The sequence below is a fragment of the Passer montanus genome, unplaced genomic scaffold, assembly GCF_014805655.1.
Source record: "Passer montanus isolate IOZ18808 unplaced genomic scaffold, ASM1480565v1 scaffold117, whole genome shotgun sequence".
Classification (NCBI taxonomy): domain Eukaryota; kingdom Metazoa; phylum Chordata; class Aves; order Passeriformes; family Passeridae; genus Passer; species Passer montanus.
Window position 1 is genome coordinate 57,452 of NW_024358389.1, and position 25,845 is coordinate 83,296.

At 46.1% G+C, this 25,845-nt stretch overlaps 2 protein-coding genes across 2 annotated transcripts; one reads left to right on the forward strand and one right to left on the reverse strand.

Annotated features, from left to right (window-relative positions):
• Nucleotides 1-5,033: 5,033 nt before the first annotated feature.
• Nucleotides 5,034-5,972, reverse strand: LOC120496585 (olfactory receptor 10C1-like). The gene has a single exon (XM_039697192.1). It carries the CDS (start codon nt 5,970-5,972, stop codon nt 5,034-5,036), a length of 939 nt encoding a protein of 312 aa, XP_039553126.1.
• Nucleotides 5,973-21,177: 15,205 nt separating this feature from the next.
• LOC120496586 (acrosin-like) lies at nt 21,178-25,048 on the forward strand. The gene is made up of 5 exons (XM_039697193.1): nt 21,178-21,248; nt 21,538-21,750; nt 22,914-23,179; nt 23,889-24,034; nt 24,446-25,048. Exons 1-5 carry the CDS (start codon nt 21,178-21,180, stop codon nt 25,046-25,048), a joined length of 1,299 nt encoding a protein of 432 aa, XP_039553127.1.
• The last annotated feature ends 797 nt before the right edge of the window (nt 25,049-25,845 follow it).

Consider the following 25,845-nt stretch of genomic DNA (forward strand, 5'->3'; position numbering starts at 1 on the left):
TTCAGGGGTGCTCTGCACAAAGGAGAACTTAAACAGAAGTTACACTATGGATGTGATGCCTCAGGTTTTGGCTTTTCTATTTTTCAGATTCTGTGTCATTTTAGGGTGTGGGTCTGGACTTCACATGAGGGGATGGTGAGCTCTCTGCACAGAGCAGGGAGACAAAACAATTCCTGCTCTAGCTGGGGACCAAGGACAAATGATCCAAATCTCAGGCCCAAGGGCATAAACAACGTGGAATGAAGAGAGAAAAACAAGAAGGATGGGACTGCATGGGCTGGGGCTGTAATTGGACAATTAACTCCAATATGCAAATGGAGCAGCACTTATAAAAATGAGAGACCCCGTGACCAGTGGGGCATTTTGTGACCATTTTGGCTTGTGCTTCCCAAGGTGAATCTATTTGAGGCCTCTTAATAAATCCCTACTTTGTTCTTTAGCTCTGTCCAGTCTCTGTTCTAGCTCAGCCTTCTCAAGGCATCAGATGTACCAGATCAAAGATGTTTCACTGCTGTCAGACATCAGGAAACTTTTGGTGACAGTATGTGACTGAATGAGCCTGAGGAGCAGGCTTGGCATGAAGTAATGTAGGAACACCTCCCTCGACCTGCTGTCTGTCAGATTAATCCCTTTTCTGACTCAGAGATGGGGTAATTGAGAGGAGTTTTAAAGACTTTTATTGCATTTTCAGTCTCACGTGAAGGGTGAGACAATACAGATGTTATAATTCACACCATTACAATCAGAAGCCAATTATTTCTTAATTACAATACATTATAAGCCAAGTTTCTTGGCCTACCAGCTTTTGCCACACCATGCTGTAAATGCCTTAAAGCCAATCATCTAAAATTACCCCTCGTGGGTCCTACTACAATGCATCTTTCATCTTTCTGTTCTAATTCTCCAAAGTATCTAGTGTTATTTGCAAGGCTACAGCTGGCCATGTTTTTATCCAGACCAGGATGAAATTGGCCTTGTGGGTTGCAAGCATGCATTGCCAGGTCATGCTGAGTTTCCATCCCCTCCCCAAAGCCCCACATCTTTCTCCTCAGGGTTAGTGTCAGTTCATTGGCACTCAGACTGTTCCTGTGCTGGGGATGTCCTGACCCACATGTGGGACCTTGCACGTGGCCTTGAAGATCACAAGATGGCCCAGCCCATCCCTCAAACCTGTCCAGGCCCCTCTCATGCCCTGTGAAGGCTGACCTAGAACAGAGATTAGAGGAGCTAAAGAGTAAAGTTGGGATTTATTAGGAGGCCTCAATAGAGCCCAGCCAGGGCTAAACCTTCAGATGGACCCAAAATGGTCACAAAATACCCCACTGGTCATAGGGTCTCTCGCTTTTATGATTTTTTACCTATTTGCATATTGAACTTAATTGTCCAATTACAGCCCCAGCCCATTCAGTCCCATCCTTCTTGTTTTTCTCTCTTCAGCCCACATTGTTTTCACTCTTGGGTCTGAGATCTGGCTCATTTACATCAGACTCCTGCAAGCAAGAGATGTTTAAAATGTGTAAGTTTGTTTATGTGATCTTTAACACAATCACTGTAGTAAAACATTACTAGCCTCCCTAAAATGGTATATAAGTGTTTGTGTCCCACGATAAAATCAGATTCTTTGACCATGTCAAAGTCTTCCCTGTCTCTCCTCATCCCTGACAGGTTTCCTTCCCCCTCCCTGGCCAGCAGGGCACTGTGAGGAGCAGGAAAGGCCTTGGCTCTGTGCAAGCACAGCTCAGCAATGAAAACCCCTAGTGTTTGCATGGAGATTCTGGGGAGAAAAAGGGAATCAGTACATTGATAGGAGAGGAAGCATTTTCATCTACTTCTTTATGTGCTGGTGATGGTGAGAAAGAGGGGTTTTGGTCTGAGTGTTTCCAGGACACTCATTCATGTTTTGCTGTCACTGTGCTCGCCATCAAGGTGAGAATATAAAGAGATAATAAACTACAAAGAGCAAAGGGTGTAAATGAGAGATTCCAGAAAAACCCAGGAGTCTGAATTCACTCCATTTTACACTGTGAGACAGAGGAGGACATCCTGCCCTGCTTGTTCTCTTACAGATATTTTTGTTTTCCACCAGAGCATGTGGTTTTGAACTTCTGAGCAACAGCTTTGGTTAAAGGAACTTACACCAGCCAGGAGCAGTACCCATGATCTGTCTCTTGCTGGGAAGTGATTATTTCTTCCCTTTGGTCCTTGCTCCTGGGATTTGTTCATCTCTGGGCAGAGGTAAACCAGGCCTCTGAGGAGGCAGGGGCCTGCTGGCCTCATCAACACCATGCAATGTCCTGGCAGCCCCTGGAGCTGTTCTCAAGTTTTTAAAAACTCCTAACTCTCTCCAGCCCTGATGTTACAAGAGTGTAGCACCAAAGGAGAGGAGTATTCCCAGTCTCATCTAGATTTGTGTTGATGTGATCCCGCCGTTCCTTCAGAAAAGGAAACTTTTGTGTTTGCTAAAAAGCTAAGAGCAATTACCTGGAGCTAACAAGAACTTCGGCAATTAGACTGACTCCTGAGATTCAGAACTTTCCTAGCTGGTGATTTGCCCTCTCCCCAATTCTCTACAGCCCAGTATCTCCTCTGGGAGGGACCCAGCTAAACACAAAGGCCTAATTAAAACTTGGTGAAACTCCAATGCCTTGGGACGTCTGCACTCAGAGTCTTGGAAAGAAACTTCATGGAGAAGAGGGAATAGGCAGCCAGGGATGTGAGCAAGGGCACAGGGGAAGAGCTGGAGACACTGAAAGCCAGAGGGAAACTCAGGATACTAATAATATTAATGACTGCAGACATGCTGCAGTGAGTTCCTCATCTGTCCCAGTGTAAGGTCAAAATAATCTGCTCATTAACACAAGGTTAATAATTGCCTTGTTTCAGGGCAGGTTTGCTGTGAGAGCTGAGGCACCACAGCTGTTCTGTGTAGGGCTGATGACAGAGGTCAGCTCTGGGAGGACAAATGGGCTGTCAGCAAGGCAGATCTGCAAGGACACAGAAGCTCAGAGCTGGAAGGGACCTGCCAGGACCATCAGAGCTCCTGGCCCTGCACAGGGCACCCCAGGAGTCACAACACGTGTCTGACAGCATTGTCCAGACACCCCAGGAGCTCAGATGGGCTTGGTGCTGAGCCCACTCCCCTGGGGAGGCTCTTCAGTGCCCAACCACCCTCTGGGTGAAAAAAATGTCCTTGATATCCGACCTAAACCTCCACTCAGTCAGCTCCAGCCTTTTCCTCAAGTCCTGTCACTGTCGTGAGGGTGAAGAGCTGGACACCTGCCCTCAGTGCCCCTCAGGAGGAGGGAGCAGAGCACAATGAGATCTGACCCCAGGGTCCTCTCCTCCAGGCCTACAGAACTCCACAATTTCAAGAAACTTCTCCATTGGAGTAGCACCTATGGTCACAAATTATGTCACTGTCCAATGGAGGGCTCAGAGGTGATGAGAATCCTCTTGTGAGGCCAGGCTGAGGTAGCTGGGGCTGGTCAGCCTCCAGAACACTGAGAGGGGACCTTATCCCCATGTAAAAGAATCTGCAGGCAGGTTGTCAGTGGTGAAGAGAGACAGGGAAGACTGATTTGGTGATCAGCATCTGATTTTATTGTGGGATACAAACACTTCTCTACTATTTAGGGAGGCTAGTCATGTTTTACTACAGTGATTTGGTTAATATTCACATAAATATAGATTTTAAACATCTCTTGCTTGCAGAAGTCTGATGTCATTTGCTTTTTCCTGCAAACCCATCTGTTCTGATCTTCTTGCAATCTTGATTTAATCCTCAAAGTTCTGTTATTCCCACATTATCCTGTTATCAAAGCTCTTGTGCTAAGCAGGACCAAAGTTCATAATCTCTCTTGTGTCCCCCAATATCCCAACAGGTGGTTGTGTACAGGGCGTTCCCCCCACAAGCTTCTCTACTATTTCGGGAGGCTAATAATGTTCTACTACAGTGATTGGGTTAATAATCACATAAACAAATATAGATTTTAAATATCTCTTGCTTGCAGAAGTCTGATGTCATGTGCTTTTTCCTGCAAACCCATCTGTTCTGATCTTCTTGCAATCTTGATTTAATCCTCAAAGTTCTGTTATTCTCATGTTATCCTATTATCAAAGCTCCTGTGCTAAGCAGGCCCAAAGTTCATAATCTGTCTTGTGTCCCCAGCATCCCAACAGAAGGTTGTGTACAGGGCATTCCCCCCACAAGAACTTATCTCTTGTTTGTCAGATAAATCAAACAAATTCTCCTATAGAGAGATACTTTGGGCCTGTGGTTATTGGTTATTTTGGGGTTAATATGGTCTAGCATCTCCCAGCTGCCCAAAACCACCTTCTGTTGGAATTCATGTCCTTAACTTTCCAATATCATTTCAGTTTTGAAGATTTAACATAAATAATTTTATTAACAGTTACAGAGCTTTACAGTGGTTAGGTTCTTCAAATGCCTAGACTTGGTCTAACATGTGTAAACAATTTCTCTAAAAGAAATGTCTTTGAGGCAGTGGGGCAGGAATGCAATTTTGCACACCTCTTTTTTTTTCCAATAACAATCTCAGAATTAATAATCAGTACTCATTAATTTTCTGGGCTCCACATTATAGCCTGAATTATGTCCTCTCCTTTCCCCAAAGAAATTTACTAAACATTTTCAGGAAATAAGTGCAAACAGATGAAAACTTATTCTTTTCAGTTCTTTCAGTAAAATCAGGCTCCTGAATATTACTCTTCTGTTCAAAAAGTCAGAAGTATGTAAAACACAATTTTAAAGTTTCAGAAAAAGAAAAAGAAAAAGAAAAAGAAAAAGAAAAAGAAAATGTTTATTTAGTTAAGAATTTCTTAAGTATGTGGAAGAAGTTTCCTTCCAAAATGTTAACATATCTTCTAACACTCCCTCTTACAGCTGAAAATCTCCACTCTTCTCCCTCTTTCCTTCCAAAAGCTGAAGTGTATCTGGAAATTCATTTCACTGAACAGAATTTAGAGTGAAAAATACCAGAAACAAACACCTGAAACACCCCAAATATTCCATTTCATTTCCACAGTAAATTCGTTTTTCTCCATTTTTTCTTCAGGGCTCCTTTCACCTCCTTATTCCTCAAGCTGTAAATGATGGGATTCAATAAAGGAGTCAGCACAGAATAAGAAAGTGAGAGGAATTTATCCACAGATGCACAGTAGGTGGATTTTGGCCTCAGATACACAGAGCCTGCAGTGCCATAAAACAGAGTCACAACCAGGAGGTGTGAGGAGCAAGTGGAAAACGCTTTCTGCTGGCTCTCAGCTGATGCCATGCGAAGAATTGTGGAAATTATATGAATATAAGAATAAATTATCAGTAAGAAAGGGCTGAGAATAGCAAAGACAGCCACCACAATGACCTGGAGCTCTCTTGGGAAGGTGTTGCCACAGAGCAGGTCCAGCAGGGGCTGAATCTCACAGAAGAAGTGGTCGATGGCAGAGCCACACAAGGGTGAGCTGAAGGTTATGAGGGTGTGAATTAAGCCCACAGCAGCCCCACAAATGTAACTCCCAGCAACCAGGCTCCTGCAGACCCTGCTGCTCATGATAATTGTGTAATGCAAGGGGTGGCAAACTGCAAAATAACGATCGAGGGACATGGCAGCCAAGAGAAAACATTCAGCCACCCCGAAGAAAAGGAAGGAAAACATTTGCATTGCACATCTTGTCCTGGAAATACTTACTGTTCCCACCATCAGGTTCTCCAGAATGGTTGGGATAATGACTGATAAATAGCAGATATCCAAACAGGACAGCTGAGTGAGGAAGAAATACATCGGGGTGTGAAGGGTGTGATCAGTGTTTATTGTGAAAGCTATCACTGTGTTAGCCATCAAGGTGAGAACATAAAGAGATAATAAAACTACAAAGAGCAAAGGGTGCAAATGAGACATTCCAGAAAAACCCAGGAGTCTGAATTCACTCAGTCCACTGAGGTTCCCAAGGATCATCCTTCTTTGGTGCCTTGTAGAACTCTCTTTGTTTTAGATGAAGCTGCAAACAGCCAGGCAAATCTGCAATCAAAAACAACTCCCTGCTTGAACAGACAAAAGGATGACTGGAATTTATGTGAAATGATCTTCTGAACAGTTTTTAAAAAAGTCTAAAGAAAATAAGGCAGCCTTATGCCTTTATTTTTGTCTCTATTTTTGACAGACTCTTCTTTCATAGCATTGCCTTCAAAGCTTGCATATTCACTACTGTCTTCAAATGCTCAGCTAGCATTTTTACCCTGTAGAAAAAGAAAAAAAAATATGGCAGATATCTTTTTATAGACTAATCAGTTCAAGTGCCAAAATCATCAGTAGCAATATTTGAATAAAACAAAGGTAATTTCTCTGTTACCTGTTGTGTAGTGTGGTGGAAGACGAGGAAGGGAAAAAACCCCCTATGAGATCTGCAGAAAAGCTTTAAACTCTGAGCACTCTGCAGTGAAGCAGAAGAGAGGCTTTTCCACAGCTCTTTATCCTCTATTTATATGTATTTATAAAGTCCACTGAGACTGGCTAGTGCTGATTGGAGCAATAAGGAATAGTTGTTAGAGGGTGGATAAACATGATGCATGTGTTTGAGTTGACTCACAGCACCTCTAGTTGCACATAGCTTGGAAAGCATTTCTATATACACCCAGATATCTACAGAAATATCAAGATCTGGTTTTACTTTGCAGTAATTACTATTACTTCATAATGCAGCCAAATTAATGACAGAGTTGCCACACAGGCTTACAATACTCCTGCTTTCTCAATAAAATTTGAAGGTGAAGCAAAGATGCAGTCCACATTCATCTGGGGATAAGGGACAAAATATTCACTCATTAAAAATCTTAATTTTTATTGTGTCCTATTAAAAAATCTTTTTTATTTAGCTGTTGTTTGGTTTATTGTGTGGCTTCTTATTCAGATCCATCAGCAACCCAACATTGTCTCTCTCACCACCATGCCCCTTTCAAGGCCAAACAGATTGATTAAAAGTTGAATTACTGGCTGATACTCACATTTCCAGTGTGAAGACATCTCATTCACTCTGATCCTTTCTCCCCTGGCTGTAGGACTGTATTTGCCACTTTTATCCTTAGTAACTGATCTGGAGTGGCCTCTGCATCACATCATATCCTGTGAACAGCAGAAAGTGATTTTGAAGGGAAAAACCACCTATTGTGATGTGGTTTTTATATGGTGACAGGTTGAAAGTACAGTATCTTTGTTTAATTAAATAGAAATTATTATCCACAGAGGAAAATCTCTGAGAAATCTGAAGGACCTATCTGTGATGGTATGATCTATTCTCCCATAGGAGACCTTTCCTGCACCATTAATTAGAAAATAATAAAACCAGAGTTAGACATGAGTTATGCACATGTTCTCCTCCTGCAAAACCTTTAAAGTGATTTTCCTGTTTCTCTTTGTAGTTTGTCTCCACATCAAATTTTTATCCCTTCATTCAGGCAAGATCAGGCCCAAGACCACAAAAGGTCAAAACATAACAGATTAAAATAGATATGCAAGTGCTCTGTAGGTCTTTCTTTGGGGTTTGTTCTAACAGGAGAACCAGAGAAAGAGTTGTGCTGTACCTAAACAGTGAGAAGAAAATGACTGACTCCTCCAACTGCAGCAGTCAATACCCACCAGACTCTTTTCCTCTGGGAACACAGATAGAAATACTTGAGATTTGTGATGTGGCTTTTCCAAAAGCATTAACCACAGATTTCTCCTACTGGCAGGTGAGCTACTTTATTTTATTTCATTCTTCTGTCTCTTCTTCCAGATGTTATTGTCCTCTGGCACTTACACAGGTAGGAGTTCTCTTTCAGGCAGACTTACAGCCTAGAAAGTAAAGTAAAAATGAAAGTAAAAAACTGATTATTGGAATAGAAGATCAATACCAAGATATTGTTGTATTCTCGAAAAAAACCTGCTACACCTGAAACATGCCTAGGATAAATGTTATTTCCTGGGGTACAATCTATATTATTTAGTCATTTTTGCGTGGCACTGTGGTGAATATGTGGAATTATCTGTGTTCAGTAGGTAATTCTTTCGTGGTATGGACCCCATCCAGAGAATGATTGCCTGGACTCAGATATTAAACTGTGGTTTAGGGTTATTCATCAAATCTCTCTATTCTCCATGTGTGTTGGGAGTGCAGACAACTTCCTCCCATGGGATTAAAGATGGCAAAGCAAATATATTTATATAATAAAATGAAATATTTATTTAAATTTATTGCAATGATTAAGCAGAATTAACTTGATCAGAATTGTTTGCTACATAGCATAGGTAGCCATAACTACTAATATAGTATAGTGCACTAGTTTTGAAGGAATAGAGAAGCAATTATATTAAATCTAGCAAAACAGTTATTAAATAGAGATCGATGTTACCCATGCAACAACCATGAGCAAACCTATTTTGTTGAGCCTTGAGAAGTGACCTCAAGGGGCTTCCCTACTCAAGAGAGGGATCTTCACACACCTTAGGGAGGGATGCTAGAAGTTCTCACCATGCAAAAGTGGGACTGCCCTTCTACAGCATGATTGTCTGCCAGTCTGATACATTTTTAGATTTTGTTTTGTCAGGTTTATTCAGTAAAATATGCTTTGCTGCTGAAAAAGATGTTAGAAGCTCTTTGGTTTCTTCCATGTGAAGGCCGGGATATCCCTGCTCCTCCTGCCCTCAGATCAGGGAATGTCTGTTTCCATGGTGTTGGAAATGATAGAACTTTACAAATACCTCTTCCAGCTAATTGTTTTAACTAAATTTTCTAATTACTTCTTTTAATTAATCATAAGCAGTGTAATTTTCCACTCTGTCATATGCCACTGTAGCCAACATTCAGCAAAGGTTTGTCATAAGCTGCTACAGTGGGAGCACAGCTTGGGAAAATTCCTGAAGATTTAAGTTTAAAACAACTGTAATCAACTTTGATATGCTTCAATGGTCTCATACCTGGAAGAGGGATTTATTGCTGAAGTTGGACACAAGGAATGCAGAATTTATGAGCCATGAGGCCATTGTTCAGAACCCTAAGATAAACAGGGAACTAACAAAGACAATTCAGCAGTTGCACTGTAATCCCATTGTCCTGGTTTCAGCTAGGGTAGAGTTAATGTCTTCTTTAATTTCTTCTTTAGCTGCGGTTTGGATTTGGAATGAGAATGGTGTTGATAATACACTGAAGTTTTAGGTTTTGCAAAGTCATATTTATCCTGAGTCAAGGACTTTTTGTTTCCTCATCTTCTGCTCTGCCAGTGAGGAGGTTCCCAAAAGAAACTGGGAGAGAACCCAGCTGGGACAGGTGACCTGACCTGCCCAAAGGGACACCCACACCCTAGAACATCATGCCTGGAATTTGAACTGGGAGGAGCTGCCCAGAAGGGCAGCTGATCTTAGTTTGGGAAGGGGGCTCTGGCATCAGGTGGTGTGCAATTGCATTGTACATCACTTGTTTGGTCCCTTTTCATTATCATTATTAAGTACTGCCATTGTTGTACTTGACTTTATTTTCAGATATTAAACTGTTCTTAATTCAACAGACAAGTTTTACTTCAAATCTCCTCCCCTTTCCACCAGTGTGGGGGGGAAGAAGAGGTGGTTGAGCAAGCAGCTGCGTGGTGCTTAATTTCCATCTGGGTTTAAAACACGAGACCTCTTTCTATCTGGGAAAAAGATAATAAAAAGACTGAAAATATGGACTAATTAGCATGACAAGCAAGAAGTCAATAACCAATAGAAGACAGAAAACTAATTAATGAAGAGCATTATGCAATTTACAGCCAATAAACATTAATTTCTTGGTTTGCTAAAATGTATGAATAATGCAAAGTTTTGAAAGAGCATGTGCATGTTTAGAGGAGCACTGTAATAATGTGCTTTCTGATACTAAAAGTAGCATTAGAAAGCTTAATTTATCCTGATGTTTTCTGTGACAGTGGTGGGTAGTTTGGTCAAGCTGCTCTCAGTGTCCTTCAACACTAAAAACAGGAGATCCTCCTTGCTCAATTCCTGGTAAGGTGTAAGCAGCTGGAGCTGCTGTGTCCCTGCTCAGGCAGAGTGTCCTGCTCCAGCTGGCACCCCTGACTGACAGCCCATCCCTCCAGACTGTAAAAGCCCTGTCCCACTCTTTAACACGACACACTTTAACCCCCCCTTCTCAGTGTGGAGATTTCTCCCTTGAGTGGGAACACCCAGCAAGGTTTCACTTTGAGACTGAGAAAAAGAGACTTGCTCAGGGCTGTTGGCAAGGGTGAGTAATGTCAGTCTCTACTTAACATTCATTTTTCTACCTTTAATATAATTGCTTCAATATTGCCTCCAAATACTAAGCTATATTAGTAACAATAACTATCTACACTGCGGAATAAAGAATTCTAATTAAAACCTTTTAGTCTAGCCATTAGAATCATCATCATCCATTTAAATAAATCATTCCCTCATGTTTGAGAAGGCGTGTAGAAAACAAGGACACCTTTGCTAAAAAACGCAGCGCTAATCTTCCATTATGCTTCAGCCAGGGCCACAGTCTGACTGCAGCACTCCCAGGGTGCTCTGAGTGCTTGTCTGACACACATCTCTGGGGTGTGGAAACCCTCCTCTTCCTCGCTGAAGGCTGGTGGGCTGTGCACAGCACAAAGCGGCTGCGGAGATCATAGCCCGTCTGTGGGGATCTCCTCTGCTCCCTCTGCTTGGGAGCCTTGAGCACAGGAACCTCCTTCAAGCAGGTGTTGGAGGGCCCTGAGGCTGTGTTATCCACTGGGGCTTTGTCACAACGTGGAGGACTCGTTCTCCCCCTGTTCTTCTTGCCCAGAGAGGGGTGGAGGGCGCGCTGCACAGAGCGGCTGCGGAGGTCACAGCCCCACCGCGGCGATCTCCTCTGCTCCCTCCACCTTGGTGGGGCTTGCTCTCCATCAACCTTGAGTACGGCAGCCTGCTTCAAGCTGGTGTTGGAGGGCTCTGGAGCTGCTCTGTGGGCAGGGGTTTGGTCATGACACGGAGAATTTGTTGTCTGCCTCCTCCTCCTCGGTGAGGGCTTGTGGTCGGTGTGCTGCACAAAGCGGCTGCGGAGGTTGTAGCCGCCCCGCATGGATCTCCTCATCTCTCTCTGCAGGGCTTGCTCCAGAGCAGCCCTGGGGGCACCAGTCCTCTGCAGGCTGCTCTTGGAAGGCCCTGGAGCTGCACCATCGCTGGGAGAATGGCCAGAACTGGGAGGGCCCGTTCTCCTCCCTGTGGAGTGGTCACAGTCCGTGGTGTCCACAACGCAGCTGCGGCCATCCCTGCGCCACAGCGGGGATCTGCTCCAGGCCTGCTCCCTGCCAGCATCTTCCACATCCACGTCCTGCAAAGACAGCTGTGGAGAGTTCCTGCCCTCCTCTCCTGAAAGGGCCAGAGTCAGTGGGGAACCCCCAGAAGTTCTGGGAGGGGACATTTCAGAGCCTCCCAAAGGCTCTTCTGGAGGGCTGCCAAGGCCAAAGGTGCACAAATGGGATGGATCCAGGTGGGATGTTTGAGAGGAAGAATGCTACCAGGTTGGAGGGGAAAAGGAGGAATGCTGAGATCCTAGAGAGAAATCCACTGCTCCTCTGGTGCCCTGACCCTCCTTCCCAGAGTTACCTTCTTCCTGCCAGGCAAACCCTGAGGGCCAATAGAAGCCACCTTCTTGCTGCTGCCGGCCCAGTGACTGAGGAAGGAAGGGACATATGGTGGTGTCAGCGAGGAAGAAGCCCTTTCTCCAATCTTCAGATCACAGCATCTGGAGAAAAAAAGAGTGATCTCACTTTAGGGTTGTTGTTGTAGCTTCCTCTGGGGTTCAGTCGTTTTCTTGGAGAGGTTTCTACAACAGAGAGAAGACTTCATCAAGGCCACTAATGGAAATTTCAGCTAGAATCTTCCCACCCAGTCTGCTCCTGTCCCAGCAAAACTTCATTTTTGTACCTTCTACAGACTCCATTTCATAAATTCACAGACTTGTCTGGGTTGGAAGGAACGTTAAAGCTCATTTTGTTCCACCCCCCTGTCATGGGCAGGAATACCTTACAATAGACCAGGTTTTTCCAAGCCCTGTCCAACCTGGCCTTGAACACTTCCAGGGATGGGGCACCCACAGATACTTTGGGCAGCCTGTTCCATTGTTTCACCACCCTTACACTGAAGCATTTCTTCCTAATACCTAATGTAAACCTGCCCTGGGTCAGCTGAAAACTGATAGCCTTCATCCTGTCCCTTCCTGGTAAAAGAGTCCCTCCCCATCTTTCCTGGCAGACCCCTTTAAGTTCTCTTGCTCTTCTTTACATCAGTCCAGCATCAGAGAGCAGACAAACAGCAGGTTACATCAGGGCAGCAGCCTGAAGGACAGACATGGGTTTCACGGCACTGAATGGTGCAGGTAGTAATTGCATTCAGTGAGGAAAAACACTCTGGAGTATGAGAAGAAAAACCATAAACAGGGAAAAGGAAACCTCCTCTGAACACATCTGAATGCTGGTTATTACCTGGCATAAAACAGCAGGTAGGCTTGCTGCCTGAGAGCTGTGTCAATGCAACGGAGCTCCACAGACTCATCATCCATCTGGTACCACAGCCCATTGCTGGCCTGGGAAAAAATGGAAAAAAAGGCAAGGACCTCTGCATGGTTTCTCTCCAAAAACACAGGCAGAAAACTACCAAAGAGTATGTCAAAACAAATCCAGTCTGTGGCATTCACATTTTATGGAAAAATCCCTTCGCCCAGGATTTTTCTCCTGGGAAACTGAGAAGCCTCAGAAAAAAAGGAAAACAATAATTATCTGATTTGCATCTCCTGTATTTTGCTCCTTTGGAATGTGTTTGGAGATTGTTTACCAACAGGTGGTTGTTTCATTGGATTCTGGTGTGAGTTGTTTTGACTCAATGACCAATTGGGGCCAAGATGTGTCTGGACTCTGGAGAGAGTCACGAGTTTTCATTATTATCTTTTTAGCATTCTGTAAGAATCCTTTCAGTATAGTATAGTATAGTATTTTTTAATATAATATATTATCATAAAATAATAAATTAGCCTTCTGAGAACATGGAGTCAGATTCATCATTCCTTCCTTCATCTGGGGGCAACGCCAATACAAGTCCAGTCCAGCCCCTAAGGAGACCTTCTGCCCCAAAACCTTGGCTGTCAGTACCACTGATGGGAAAGTTTATTGGGAAGGAAGGAAGTTGCTGCTTACCTTTGTGTAGCAGAAATAGTGTCCTCCATGGCAGCTGGCCCCACTGTGCACCAGGACAGCATACAAGGAGTACTGGAGGGGTTCTCCATCTGCCTGGGACATGTACGGGCGAAGATCCAGGTACTCGGGGTACTCCACAACCTACAGAGACACCAGCAGGGCTCAGAAGGGACCCTGACCTGTGACACAGAACAGCCTGCCACCTCCAGGGGCCAGAGGTGTGTAAATACATCTTTGGGGCTCATGAACAGCTGGTTTTCCATAAACACATGCAATGGTTTGGGCGGCAGGAAATTGTTCTTGGCCAAAGCAGCTCTTGGAGATGAGTGCTCGCCTGTCTTCCCAAGGGAATTTTTCTCTCCTATGGAGGGGTTTGATAGCTGGCTTGCAAGCAAAGCTGAGTTAATAAAAAAAAAATAACGATGATTTTTCAGTGTAAAAACTGTTTTAAAAAAGACTGGACATGACACTTGGTGCTATAGTCTAATTGAGGTGTTAGGGCATAGGTTGGACTTGATGATCTTAGAGGTCTCTTCCAACCTCATTATTCGGCAATTCTGTATTTATAGCAAGGAAGAAGAGAAAGTTGTTAGCATGGAAACAGGTTAGAAAAGATATATGAAAATTTTTGTAAGTTAGTCTATGTGTATAAGTAGATGTGTATACATGTTTTATTAAATTTCTGTAAAACTTTTGCCAATTATATTGACACGAATTGTTTTGCACCAATGAATATAATATATTGTGATATAATTAATTACTTAAAATCACACTCTATTAAGAGTATATCAGCTGGAAAACACGCAAATTTGTTTTTTTTTTTCTTTTTAAACCCTGATCATGTGTGTGTATGTCACTCTCCCCAGAAGGGAACAGGACTAACCCAACACAAGAGGCCTGTGCCAAGCTCAGGGAAATCTGCTCCAGGAAGAGAAAGCTGCACACCAGCTGTGCACACACCTTGCTGATCTTCCCACCGGTGAAACAGTCAAACCTTTTCAGGCACACAGTGAGAACCTTGGGTGCACGATGGACTGTGAACCTCTTGGAGGCAGCAACATTCTTCTTACACCTTGAAACCAAGCACAGAGCACAGTCTGAAATGCACCCAATCCTCCCCCAAGGCGGCCAGGCAACCTCTCCTGTCTCACACAGCTTTTGCTATTCTAAGGCTATTCCCTGCCATGTTTTAAAAAAGCTGCATCTCATTAGTGTGCAGTAAAACTCCACAAGATGACTTCTGCTCAATGGCATGCAGCCCCCGCACACAGGATTTTGTGTTAATATATTCACAGTAATCATCTTACTTGTTACAATTAAAGCAGTTATCACCATCCAGGTGCTCGGGTGCCACAAAGTCCTCCAGAGCTGCAGTGAGGGACGAGGCTGCCTGGAGGAGTGAGAAATGAGCACACCGAGCTGAGGAAATGCCCTCACCCCAAACATTTCCCAGGAGTGGAAAGAAAACCCCTGCAGCTGATGAGAAATGAGCACGCTGAGCTGCAGGAAATGCCCTCACCCCAAACATTTCCCCTGTAGCTGATGCTGAAGAGACCCACCATGAACCTGTGCAGAAGGAGGCACAAACAGAGTGTGATGCTGAACATTTCCCTGTGTCCCAGCAGCTCCTGGAGCCATCAAGAGCTCCGTCCATGCACCACTGCTCAAACTAATGCCACTGTGCAGGGGGACCAGTCGTGCAAACAATGCAACCCATCAGCCTGGCAGGCAGACAGGTGTGGTGGGAGGGCAAAGAGAATGAGGATGAGGATATGTCAAGGGTGCAGAGAGGATAATGCTGCTTGTCCAGCTTAAAAACATCACCTACAGAGAGACCAGTGCCACAGCCTGTCCATTCCCCTTCCCACCCACCACCAAGATCTCCTGTGTACACAGTCTACATTTTTAAGACAAATGTGTTGACTCTGGAAAGCTGCAGGGGCCTTGGGATGTCTTGAAGCACAACTGCAAAGCCTCTTACTTTGATATCCAAAGGCATATCCAGGAAGGCCTCATAGGAGTCAGAAACGGCTTCACAGCTGAAGCAGGTGACTGGAAGGAGAAATCCAAATGTTGAGCAATGGGAAGCTGACTGACACTGCCCATTTACACATTGCACCTGCCCCACCAGTCCCAGGACCAACTGTCAGGCACAGCAGACAGAAGGGCACAGGCAATGCCAAAGAGAGTAAATTTCACTGTCATATTTTATGGAAAAATCCTTTTGCCCAGGATTCTTCTCCTGGGAAGCTGAGAAGCCTCGGAGAAAAGGAAAACAACAATCCTCTGATTTACTTCTCCTGCGTTTTGCTCCTTTGGAATGTGTTTGGACATTGTTTACCAACAGGTGACTGTTTCATTGGTTCCATGTGAATTGTTTTGACTCATTGGCCAATCAGGGTCAAGCTATGTTGGACTCTGGAGACAGTCAGGAGTTTTCATTGTTGTCTTTTTAACCTTCTGTAAGTATCCTTTCTGGATTCTTTAGTATAGTCTAGTTTAGTATTCTTTAATATAATATAGTATCTGAAAATAATAAATTAGCCTTCTGAGAACATGGAGTCACATTCATCATTCCTTCCTTTGTCTGGGAACCCCGCAAATACAATAGGTAATAGCTGTGGAAACATACCTCTGGATCTCAGAAAGCCCCCAAATATTTGATAGACAATGGTAGTGGATTGAGAAGAGAGGTCCAAGCTGGAAACAAGTGTTAAGACAGAGCATTATCTCCTCTATGAGTTTTGCTTGGCCTGAAAGCCCAGGGTTTAGGTTTTCTCTTGATGGGAGCACATCAAGCAGCCCAAAGGGCTTAGAAAGTTGTGAGGGTAATTTGCTTGTGCTTACTCGTTGCTTGCACTCAGACAAGCTCTCTGCATGGCATTGACAGTACAGCACAAGAAGTCATGGGCATCTTCCTCCCTGCCAGGCTGAAAATGCTCTCCTATGCCTACGAAAGAAGAAGTTTGTCGTTCTCTCATACAAGGAGGGAAGAAAACCTGTCAAAGCACCTGGCATGACTCACGTCTGAAAACCTTGAGGACAGGCAAAGGCAGGATGGCACTGACAGGGGAATGCAAGACCTTGTTCACGTGAGCTTCCATGATGCACATCATGCAGAAACCTTGCTGGTGACCTGAAGAAGGACACAGGGAAGGTCCTGAAGTTAGCAAAATATCCACAGCAGTGGGGTACTCCTCCTCTTCCACTCCCACTCCAGTGCATTACTCCACTCCTCCCAATATCCCAGTGATCCCAGGGCATTTTAGAAAATGTTCTAAAGAGAAATTATAAACTGACAGTTTTCTGTGCAATAAGCCAAGAGGGTTTAACTTGCAGGAATAAAGACTTGGAGCTACAAAGAAGTGTCTTCATGAAGGGTAAGACAGCTGGGTAGGGCTTCTAGGCTTGAGCGCTCAAAGAACATGAAATCATGGGGCTGACAAAGGGCTGCTGTTCTCCCTAAATCTAATTCCAGGTTCTGGGAACCTCTGGGATTTGACGAACAGATTTTCAAGGAGATGTTGCTAAAAGCACTCACAGGCCTGGCTGTGCTCTCGGGACAGCAGGTAGTTGGCCAGCGGGGGGGTGTAGGTCAAGCACTGCAGCACAGAGTTGAGGAAGCACGTGTTGCCCACGTTGAAGAGCCCAGCCCCAGCCCTCTGTCTCTGCTGCCAGACCATGCAGATCTTCTCTGGTGGAAACAGGATCCTTTTTGGAGGAGCCATTCCCTCAGCAATGACTGCAGAGAAATTCCATTTGGAAAGAGATGAGTTAAAAAAAACATATTTAAACTTTGAGTTCTCCACACAAGCAGTCAGGACAATCAGCTCAAACCTTCAACTCAGTATTAAGGGAAGCCTAGCACTGCCTTTGAAATTTACTGCTTTGGAAAACTCTGCTCCCCTGCTTACTCTGCCAAGAGTCCAACAAACCCCAACTCTGATTTCTGGGCTCCGGGGGTACCTTCCTTTCTCACCAGAGTTGTAGACTGCATTATCAGGTCAAACTTTCCCTGATTGTAACTTATTGAAGGCAAGCAAGTACTGAACACAGAAGGGAACTCAAGGATGTCAGCGCTCTCTATGAGCAATCATATTTCAAAGTCTTGTACATAGTGACAAAGGACAGACAAAAGGTGTTCTCCTGTGACTAATCATAAACACCTGGGTCAGTCTGGCTGCTCTCAGGAAACATTCCAGAGCTCACTTTGGGTTGTGAGCACATCATTCTGGGATCTGACCACCAGTCATGTCAGTTGCCTGGGGGGATTCACAAAGTCCAAACCTGCCAGTGAAGCTGTTACTCACAGAAATCGTTCCCTGTTGTGGCCATTGCCTCTCTCAGGAGCAGAGGGCAAAGCTCTGGATGACCAAGGACATCAGGACATGCTCCAGAAAGAGATCTGTGTCAATCCCATCACCTGATTGCAAAGAAATTACTCTAGTTCACTAAATGTATAAAAACTCCAAATAAATACAACCAACAGAACAGCATTTGCCACCCAGAGTTTCAGTGGTGTGTGTGGTGCTTCAGAGCCAGCTACTGAGCTGCAGGCTCACACCTTTGGGATCAGTGACAGAGCCTGAGCTCACAGGAGGTTCAGAGGTCCCTCTGAAGTGCTCCAGTGCATGTTCCTTTCTCTGAGGAGTCCCTGCTCTGCTGCCACAGCATCCACAGCAGAGCTCTCTGGCTTTCCCACCTCCTCTGCAGGAGTGGCCAGCTTTCAGACACTAATTTAACCACTGCCTTTGCTGCTCTCCTTTTTCTGCCTCACTCCCTCCTGCAGCAGCCAAGGTGGGCTTTTTGCCATTCTGGGCTGAGCCCAGCCCCTCAGACTACAATCACCCCCTACTTACCTATCCTCGGCTATAGTAAAGAGAATCAGCAAATAAGAACTCTAGCCTTTATCTGGGCAGCCTAGAAGATATAAACCAGCCTAGACTTTTATCCCATAACTCCTTCCTCTATGATCTATCTCAAGAATCAAATCATAATTACCTTAGAGAGGATGACAGCTGAGGAGGACAGTAAACCATAAATTTGTTTAAAAGGCAGGCACATGAGTAGCAAAGGAAGAAGCTGAGTTATCCTGAAGGCCAGCACCTCCATTAGCCTGCCTTCAGGATAGCCAGCATTGGGCAGGTGAGGTCACAATCACTGGAGAGGTGCCACATCTCTGCCCCTCTGTGACACATGATGTGGCCTCCCCTTGAGGCCACAGAACCAAATGGTTCCTGGGCAGAGGAACTGCCCAGGGCTGCTCTTACAGGTGGAAATCACTGGGACTCCCCTGTGCTGCTGATGAAGAGGGGTTCACAGGCTGGCAGAGCTGCCACTCCTTCCCCAAACCCCAGAGCTCAACGAGCACAGGGCTGCCCAGAGCTGGCAAAGCCTGGCCACAGCTCTGCCTGGCACACAGGCTGCTGGGCATTTCTGTTCCACTGTGACACTCATGTGGCAAAGCACCCAAGCTCTCACGGGGTCATTTCCAGCGAGTTTTATCTGCCCTCAAGGCTGACCTGGACCTGCAGAGCCTGAGCTGGGTGAACTTGGCTGCCAGGCCCCCACCCAGCTGCTGCCTCTCCTGGGCAGCTTTTTAGCAGCCCCCCATTGACTCCTTCCTCCAGCTTGGTTAGGCTGGGTTTGATCAGACGCAGCTTTAGGCAGATTCCCACTCAGGGCAGCTGGAGGCAGTTTTGTTCCTGCTGCACTTGACCCACGAGGCCTGGAGTTCTGAGCAGCAGGCAGCTGCTGTTCCTCGTGCTCCAAGGAAGCAGCTGGCTGCTATTCACCCCTGACGCCTTCAGATTTTAGCTTTTATATTTTTCATCTATTTGTAATCCTGCAGTTCTTTCCTCTGTAACTCTAAATTCCATATTCAGTGTGAGCTGCTGCTTTCCCATTCTGGGCAGACAAAACAATTCCTCCCCAGGCCTGGGAATCCAGGACACCTCAGGGCTCAAGAGATGGAAACAAAAGTTTGAGTTGTGGGGAGCAAACTGGGAGTAAATTACTTCATTACCTGAAGGTATAATTGGAAGATAAACCCCCAATATGCAAATGGACCAAACTTATAAAAATATAAAAATCCACGACCCACGGTCCATTTTTGGGTGTAGCCCCTGGGGGAACTTCATCTGCCCAAAATGTACCTGAAGGCCCTTCAATAAATAGAACCACTTTTTATTCCCTTAATTTTGTTTGGCCTCTGTGTTTAGGTAGTCCCAAAAGGCATCACCCCCACCTGAACTGGCTGCTTTGGTCCCTGCCCAGCCTGGGCCACCAAGTTTCACCAAGTTCTGTCACAAGGCCATGAAAGCAAGGATGGATTTTTGGAGATCAGGGCCCAGCAAACACCCTCCTGTGGGGAGAGTCTGAGGCACAGGCAGGAGGAACAGAACCACCCCAGCACTGCTGCAATTTATTCCTTTTGCATTTGTGCTCATTTAGCAATTAGGTTTTCCTTCTCATTTCCACCTAGGCAATAATTGCCTTTTTCCCCTGCAATCCTCACAGCAGCCTCAGATCAGGATCCAAGATCTGACCACAGGGAACAGTCTGAGATTTACACAACTCTGCTCAGGAGTGCTGTACAGCAGTCAGGGCTCTGTAAACAGAGAGGGGCACTGAGGAACTCCAGTGGAGGCAATTAATGATGGCACTTCTGATCACTGCCTGTCCCCTGCTCATAGGGCGGCATGACAGCTTTTAATTTAAAAATTTTGAACAAATTTTAATTAACTTTTAAATAAATATCTAATTAATATAAATTTAAACAATTTATTTTTAAAATTTATATTCATTTAAAAAATAATATATTATTAGTAGTATTGTTATATATGTGTTAATATATATTAGTAAATATTATTAGTATATTAATCATAAGCAGCATATTAGTTTTAAACCACTTTTAGCCAGCATTTAGCAAAGCTTGTCATAAGCTGCTATTTTGGGAACAAAGTTTGGAAAAATTACTGGAAAAATTACTGACACTCTAAAGTTTTGCTGAACTAACCTTGACATGCCTCAATGAACAAAGTCTGGAGAGAGACAGAAATATATTGCTGAAATTGGACACAATGAGTGCAGAATTTATAGGTCACAAGGACATTTTGCAGAAACCAGAAGATAAAGAAGAGACTAACAAAGACCATTCAGTACACCACAGAAAACTCTCTACTGTGTTGTGGTTGTTGTATCCATATGGCCAGCCAAGGATGAGATTTTCCCCAGGCTGCAGAGGGTCCAGGTGATGGGGCACTGTAACAAAACTGCTCCCAGCAAAGGTTTGTTCTGATCCCTCTGAGCTGGGGGGAAGCTGCAGCTTCAGGGGAGGGAGGTCTGCTTTCTGCACTTCATTTTGATGCCTCCTCAAAACCACTGCAGATTTAGATAAAAATCAAAGGGTAAGTGCCCAAGAAGGTGTCCTGAGTGCCTTAAACAAAACAGACTTTGGATCCTGATTGCTCCCTAAAGGAGGGAGAACCTGGGTGTCCCTGTGCTCCCTTTGAGGAACCTGGGTGTCCCTCTGCTCCATTGGGAACCTGGGTGTCCCTCTGCTCCCTCAAGGGAATCTGGGTGTCCCTGTGCTCCCTTTGAGGAACTTGGGTGTCCCTCTGCTCCATTGGGAGAACCCAGGTGTCCCTCTGCTCCCTCAGGGGCAGCCTTTGGAGTGACTTTCCCTTTGTGCCAGATTTGTCTGCCCATGGTGTCATTTTGCAGGCACGGGACCCCTTTTGCCTTGCATGACCTTCAAGTTCCCTTCCAGCCCAAATCATTCTGTGGTTCCCCGAGGCCATGGCCTTTCCCTGTCCTCTGAGGACACCGTGCCCAGAACCTGGAACCACCCACTCTGTGACATCAGCCCCAGGGCTGCAGGTGCCATGGGCAATGCAGTGCTGCAGGCACTCGGCTCGGAGGCTGCACTGCAAGAGACAAGCCTTTGTTTCCTGGCAGTGATGAACCTGCTGTACCTCCTCATCCTGCTGGCTGTGTACAGACCTGCACATGGCACCTGGGACAACTGCAAGTATGGTCCCAGGCTCTGTCCCCCGTTGTCACACCCCAAACCCCATGTGGGAGGGAGCAGAAGGAGCCAGCAGGAGCAGCAACAGCTGCTGGGCAGGGCAGGAATCACAGAATCACTGGGTTGGAAGAGACCTTCAAGATCATCAAGTCCAACCCACTCCCCTCAACTAAAGTCTGGCACCCATTTCCACATCCAGGCTTTGTTAAACACATCCAGGGATGGTGACTCCACCACCTCCCTGGGCAGAACATTCCAGTACTTTGTCACTCTAATGACTTTGTGCTTCCAGAGGGACCTGTGGGCAGCGGCCCATGGCTTCTGACTTCAACTCCATAGCTGCTGACTACAGAATGATGACTGGTGCAGGTGCCCTGCCGGGGGCCTGGCCCTGGATTGTCAGCATCCAGGACCCCAGGAAAATAGGCACTGGCCATACGTGTGGAGGGTCCCTCATCAGCCCACAGTGGGTCCTCACAGCAGCCCACTGCTTCCTGCAGGCCAGGTAAGGAGGAGCAAGGAATGAGGGTATGCTCACAGCTGCCCAGCCTGCAGCACCACATGCTGCTCCCCTCCTGGTTCCCTGCAGTGTGCCCAGTGCCTTGGCACTGCAGAGCCCATCAGAAGGCTGGGCTCGTGCCACTGCTGCCCAGGAGCCTCCAGCATGGCATTCCTGCAGCCCAAGGCGTGCTAGGGCAGTCACACTCCTCATTGCTCTGCTTTCCTCTCTGCCTTGGGAAGCAGAAGGCAGGGAAGTGCTGAGCTGCCACAGTGATGCCTTTTTGAGACTACCTAAAAACAGGCCAGACGTACATACAACAGGCCAGATAAAAGTGGTTATATTTATTGAAGGGCCTTCAGGGGCATTTTGGGCAGACAAAGCCCCCCCAGGTGCTACACCCAAAAATGGACCACACATCACAGGTTTTCACACCTATAAGTTTGGTCCATTTGCATATTGGTGGTTAATCTTCCAATTATACCTTCAGGTAATGAAGTAATTTACCCCAGTTTGCTCCCCCAACTCACTTTTGTCTCCATCTCTGGGGCCTGAGGCAGTGAGGTGTCCTGGATTCCCAGGCCTGGAGAGGAGCTGTTGTGTCTGACAAGAATGGGAAAACAGTTCACACCATGTTGCCACATTTCTCTTGTCAGAGAAAAGCAAAACACAGTTCTTCCCAAGAATATTTCTGGGTTTCACATTCTCTGAACCTCAGAGAAAGAAAAAACAATTCTTATCTCATTTACTGCTCGTGTGTTGTTCACAAGTGGAATGCATCGTGGAAGATTGTTTGCCTGAAGGGAATTGATAGCTGGATTCTGGTGTTTTGATTCACTGACCAATTGGATCCTAGGTGTGTGTGTTGAGATTGTTGGCAGACAGTCACGAGATGCTGTGCAGTTGAGTGTTTGGCAGATTCAGTTTAGATGTAATGTAATAGAGATGTAATATAGTGTAGAATAATATAGTATGATAAAGTAATTATTTTGCCTTCTGATAAGATGGAGTTCTCCCGGACGTCAGGCAAAAACATCACCTATAACACTGTGTATGGAGTTTGAAATCATACATTAAGGAGCTGCAGGATTACAAATAGATGAAAAATACAAATAAAGCATCAACAGCACACAGCTCTGCTCCCTCTCAGCCCTCTCTCTGCCTTGCAGGAACGTCACCATGTGGCGTGTGCTGATCGGGGCCACCCAGCTGACCCATCTGGGCCCCGAGGCCCAGGTGCGCCACATCAAGCGGCTGCTGGCCCACCAGGAGTACACGGCTGACTCCCAGCAGAATGACATTGCCCTGCTGGAGCTGGACGAGCCCGTGGAGTGCAGTGACTACGTGCAGCTTGCCTGCGTGCCCAACGCCTCGCTCACGGTGTCCGAGCTGAAAAGCTGCTACATTGCTGGCTGGGGTTCTGCCAGTGCAAAAGGTGAGCTCCCAAAAAGGGTCCTGAGGGTGAGCTGGGCACACTGGAGGAATGGGCTGGGCTTCCAGACGGCAGAGATCAAAGTCAGGATATAGGATGTATGCCTCTGGAGAGATGGGCTTGGCCTGCTCTCCAAAGGCAGAAAGGACACAGCACTTCAGCAGCTGCTCCAGAGGCTAAGCCAAGCCCTAGGGAGAAATATGGGTCTCCTTGAGTCAGGTCTCATAAGCTCTTGGAGATGTATTTCACACCTAAGACAGCTCAGCTACCTTAGAAGGCATAAAATCAGCAGGATGGCGTCTGTGGTAGTGTTGGAAACAAAAAGGTTTTAATAAAAGGCAAAATAACAAACTCTTTACAGAGAAAAACTGATCCAGGTGCAAGAGGCCCTCCTGCCCCTGGTAAAACACCTCACAAAAGCGATTAGTTCCTTTGTTCTCTTCTTTTCCTAGTAAATTGCTCAGGCTGGACTGAGCATCCAATTAGCTATCCTTAAGTCTGAGGTGAAGTCCCCCAGGTCCTATGAGATGCTTTTTCACTTAACTGAGGAGAGAAACTTCTGGGCTTATTTCCATTTTAAGGGGACAAAGGGTAGTTTTGTCACTCCGTCAACAGGGGACACATTCCTCTACTAGGGAACGACTTCACCCGCAGACAGGGGAGTGGAAGTGGCAAGGAGCTGCTGGGTGCTCACTCCTTGCTGTGCTCCCAGCTCAGGGTGCCAGCGATGTCCTGCAGGAAGCCAAGGTCCGTCTCCTGGACATCCAGCTGGTGAACAACAGCCGCTGGTACGCCGGGACCATCCACACCCACAACCTGTGTGCTGGCTACCCACGGGGGGCCATGGACACCTGCCAGGTAGGAGTGCCAGCCCCCAGCAGTAAAGGTGCCCTGTCACCATGGGCTTTGCCTGGCAAATCACTTTTCCCCCACTGCTGGAGTTTCCTTGCCAAGTGCCCGTGTTCCCCAGACCTGCCCCTCTGCCCAGAAAGCCCATCCAGTGTTCCCAGCAGCCCAGAGGTCCAGATTCTGGATCATCCATGCTCTGCTTGTTCAGGATCACTGTGCAGATACAAGAGGGGGTCCTTGCAGACACCACCCTGATCCCAGCTAAGATTCTGGAGACTCCTAGAGTTCTGGAGACTCCAGCACCTGAGCAGAGCCTTTTTGTGCCATGAACACAGCTGGGCAGGGTCTGCAAGAAAAGCAAGCCTCTAGTGCTGAGAGCAGCCACCCAACAGCACCCTAATCCTCCCTCCTCTGTTGCAGGGTGACAGTGGAGGGCCTCTGGTGTGCAAAGACAACCGTGCCAGCTACTTCTGGCTTGTTGGAGTGACCAGCTGGGGAAAAGGCTGTGCCAGAACAAAACGGCCGGGAGTGTACACCTCCACTCAGTACTTCTACAACTGGATCCTGATCCAGATGGGCGTGTGCCCACCCGTAACAGCCACTTCAACACCAGAGTCAGCCTGCATCTCAAGCCCTCTTGAGCAGCCAGAGCCAACACCAACAGAATCAGGCTGCTCTACTCCCACTCCATATCCACAGTCAGTTGAAACAGAGACTCCAACAGCAGAGCCAAGCTTCAGCTCAATCTCCTTTGTAGAGCTAGAGCCAGAGGCAGAGGCAGAGGCAGAGCCAGAGCCAGAGCCAACACCAACAGAGCCAGGCTGCTCTACACCCAGCCCTCAATACCCAACTGCAGCAGCCACACCAGAGTCAGCCTGGACCTCAAACCCCTCTGAAGAGGCAGTGCCAACACAACCTCTCTTGCCCGCTCCACATCCGTACCAGATACTGGAGCAATTCTTAATTCAGGTGCACCAGATGCTGCAGAACCTCATGGGAAAAAAGGCAGGAGGAGAAGGATGAACAGGATCCAGTGCAGGCTGCAGTGGACCATGACCACTTCATACTGGGGCAGTGCCTGCTGATCCAAAGGCAGCCTCAGGGTCAAAGGTGTCCTCTGTCCTGCCCACCTTCCTCCTCTGCATGCACACAAATGCTAAAATTGATTTAGTTGTGGAAATAAAGTTGCCTATTGCCACTGTTAGCACGTGTTTGCAGTCCAGGCCAGTCTCCTGTGCAAAGCAAGGAGTCCCAAGCCAGGCACCAGCAAAACAAAGCTGTGATGGGAGAAGGGAACACAGCTCTTGAGGACAGCAGTTGGGAACATTGTTTTCTGCTGCCCATCAAGGGGATCCCTGGGTGTGGGACTTGAAACTGGGCTCTCTCTTGGCTCAGGAAATGTGGCATTCACATTTTCTGAAAAAATCCCTTCACCCAGGATTTTTCTCCTGGGAAGCTGAGAAGCCTCAGAGAAAAAGAAAACAATTCTTATCTCATTTGCTTGTCTTATATTTTGCTCCTTTGGAATGTGTTTGGACATTGTTTACCGACAGGTGATTGTTTCATTGGATTCTGGTGTGAGTTGTTTTGACTCATGGGCCAATTGGGGCCAAGTGGTGTCAGGACTCTGGAGAGAGTAATGAGTTTAAATTAGTATCTTTTTAGCCTTTTGTAAGTATCCTTTCTGTATTCTTTAGTATAGTATTCTTTAATATATGATAGTATAATAACGTGATAAATTAGCCTTCTGAGAACACGGAGTCAGATTCATCATTCCTGCCTTCATTGGGGCATTCCCTGCAAATACAATAAGGAGACAC

What these genes read in the sequence shown, in the direction of transcription:
- LOC120496585 (XM_039697192.1), bottom strand. Translation starts at nt 5,972, where the DNA reads ATGATCCTTGGGAACCTCAGTGGACTGAGTGAATTCAGACTCCTGGGT.
- LOC120496586 (XM_039697193.1), top strand. Translation starts at nt 21,178, where the DNA reads ATGAACCTGCTGTACCTCCTCATCCTGCTGGCTGTGTACAGACCTGCA. An exon ending in CACTGCTTCCTGCAGGCCAG is followed by an intron (nt 21,751 to 22,913) that starts GTAAGGAGGAGC and finishes TCTGCCTTGCAG; the next exon opens with GAACGTCACCATGTGGCGTG. An exon ending in GGGTTCTGCCAGTGCAAAAG is followed by an intron (nt 23,180 to 23,888) that starts GTGAGCTCCCAA and finishes CTGTGCTCCCAG; the next exon opens with CTCAGGGTGCCAGCGATGTC.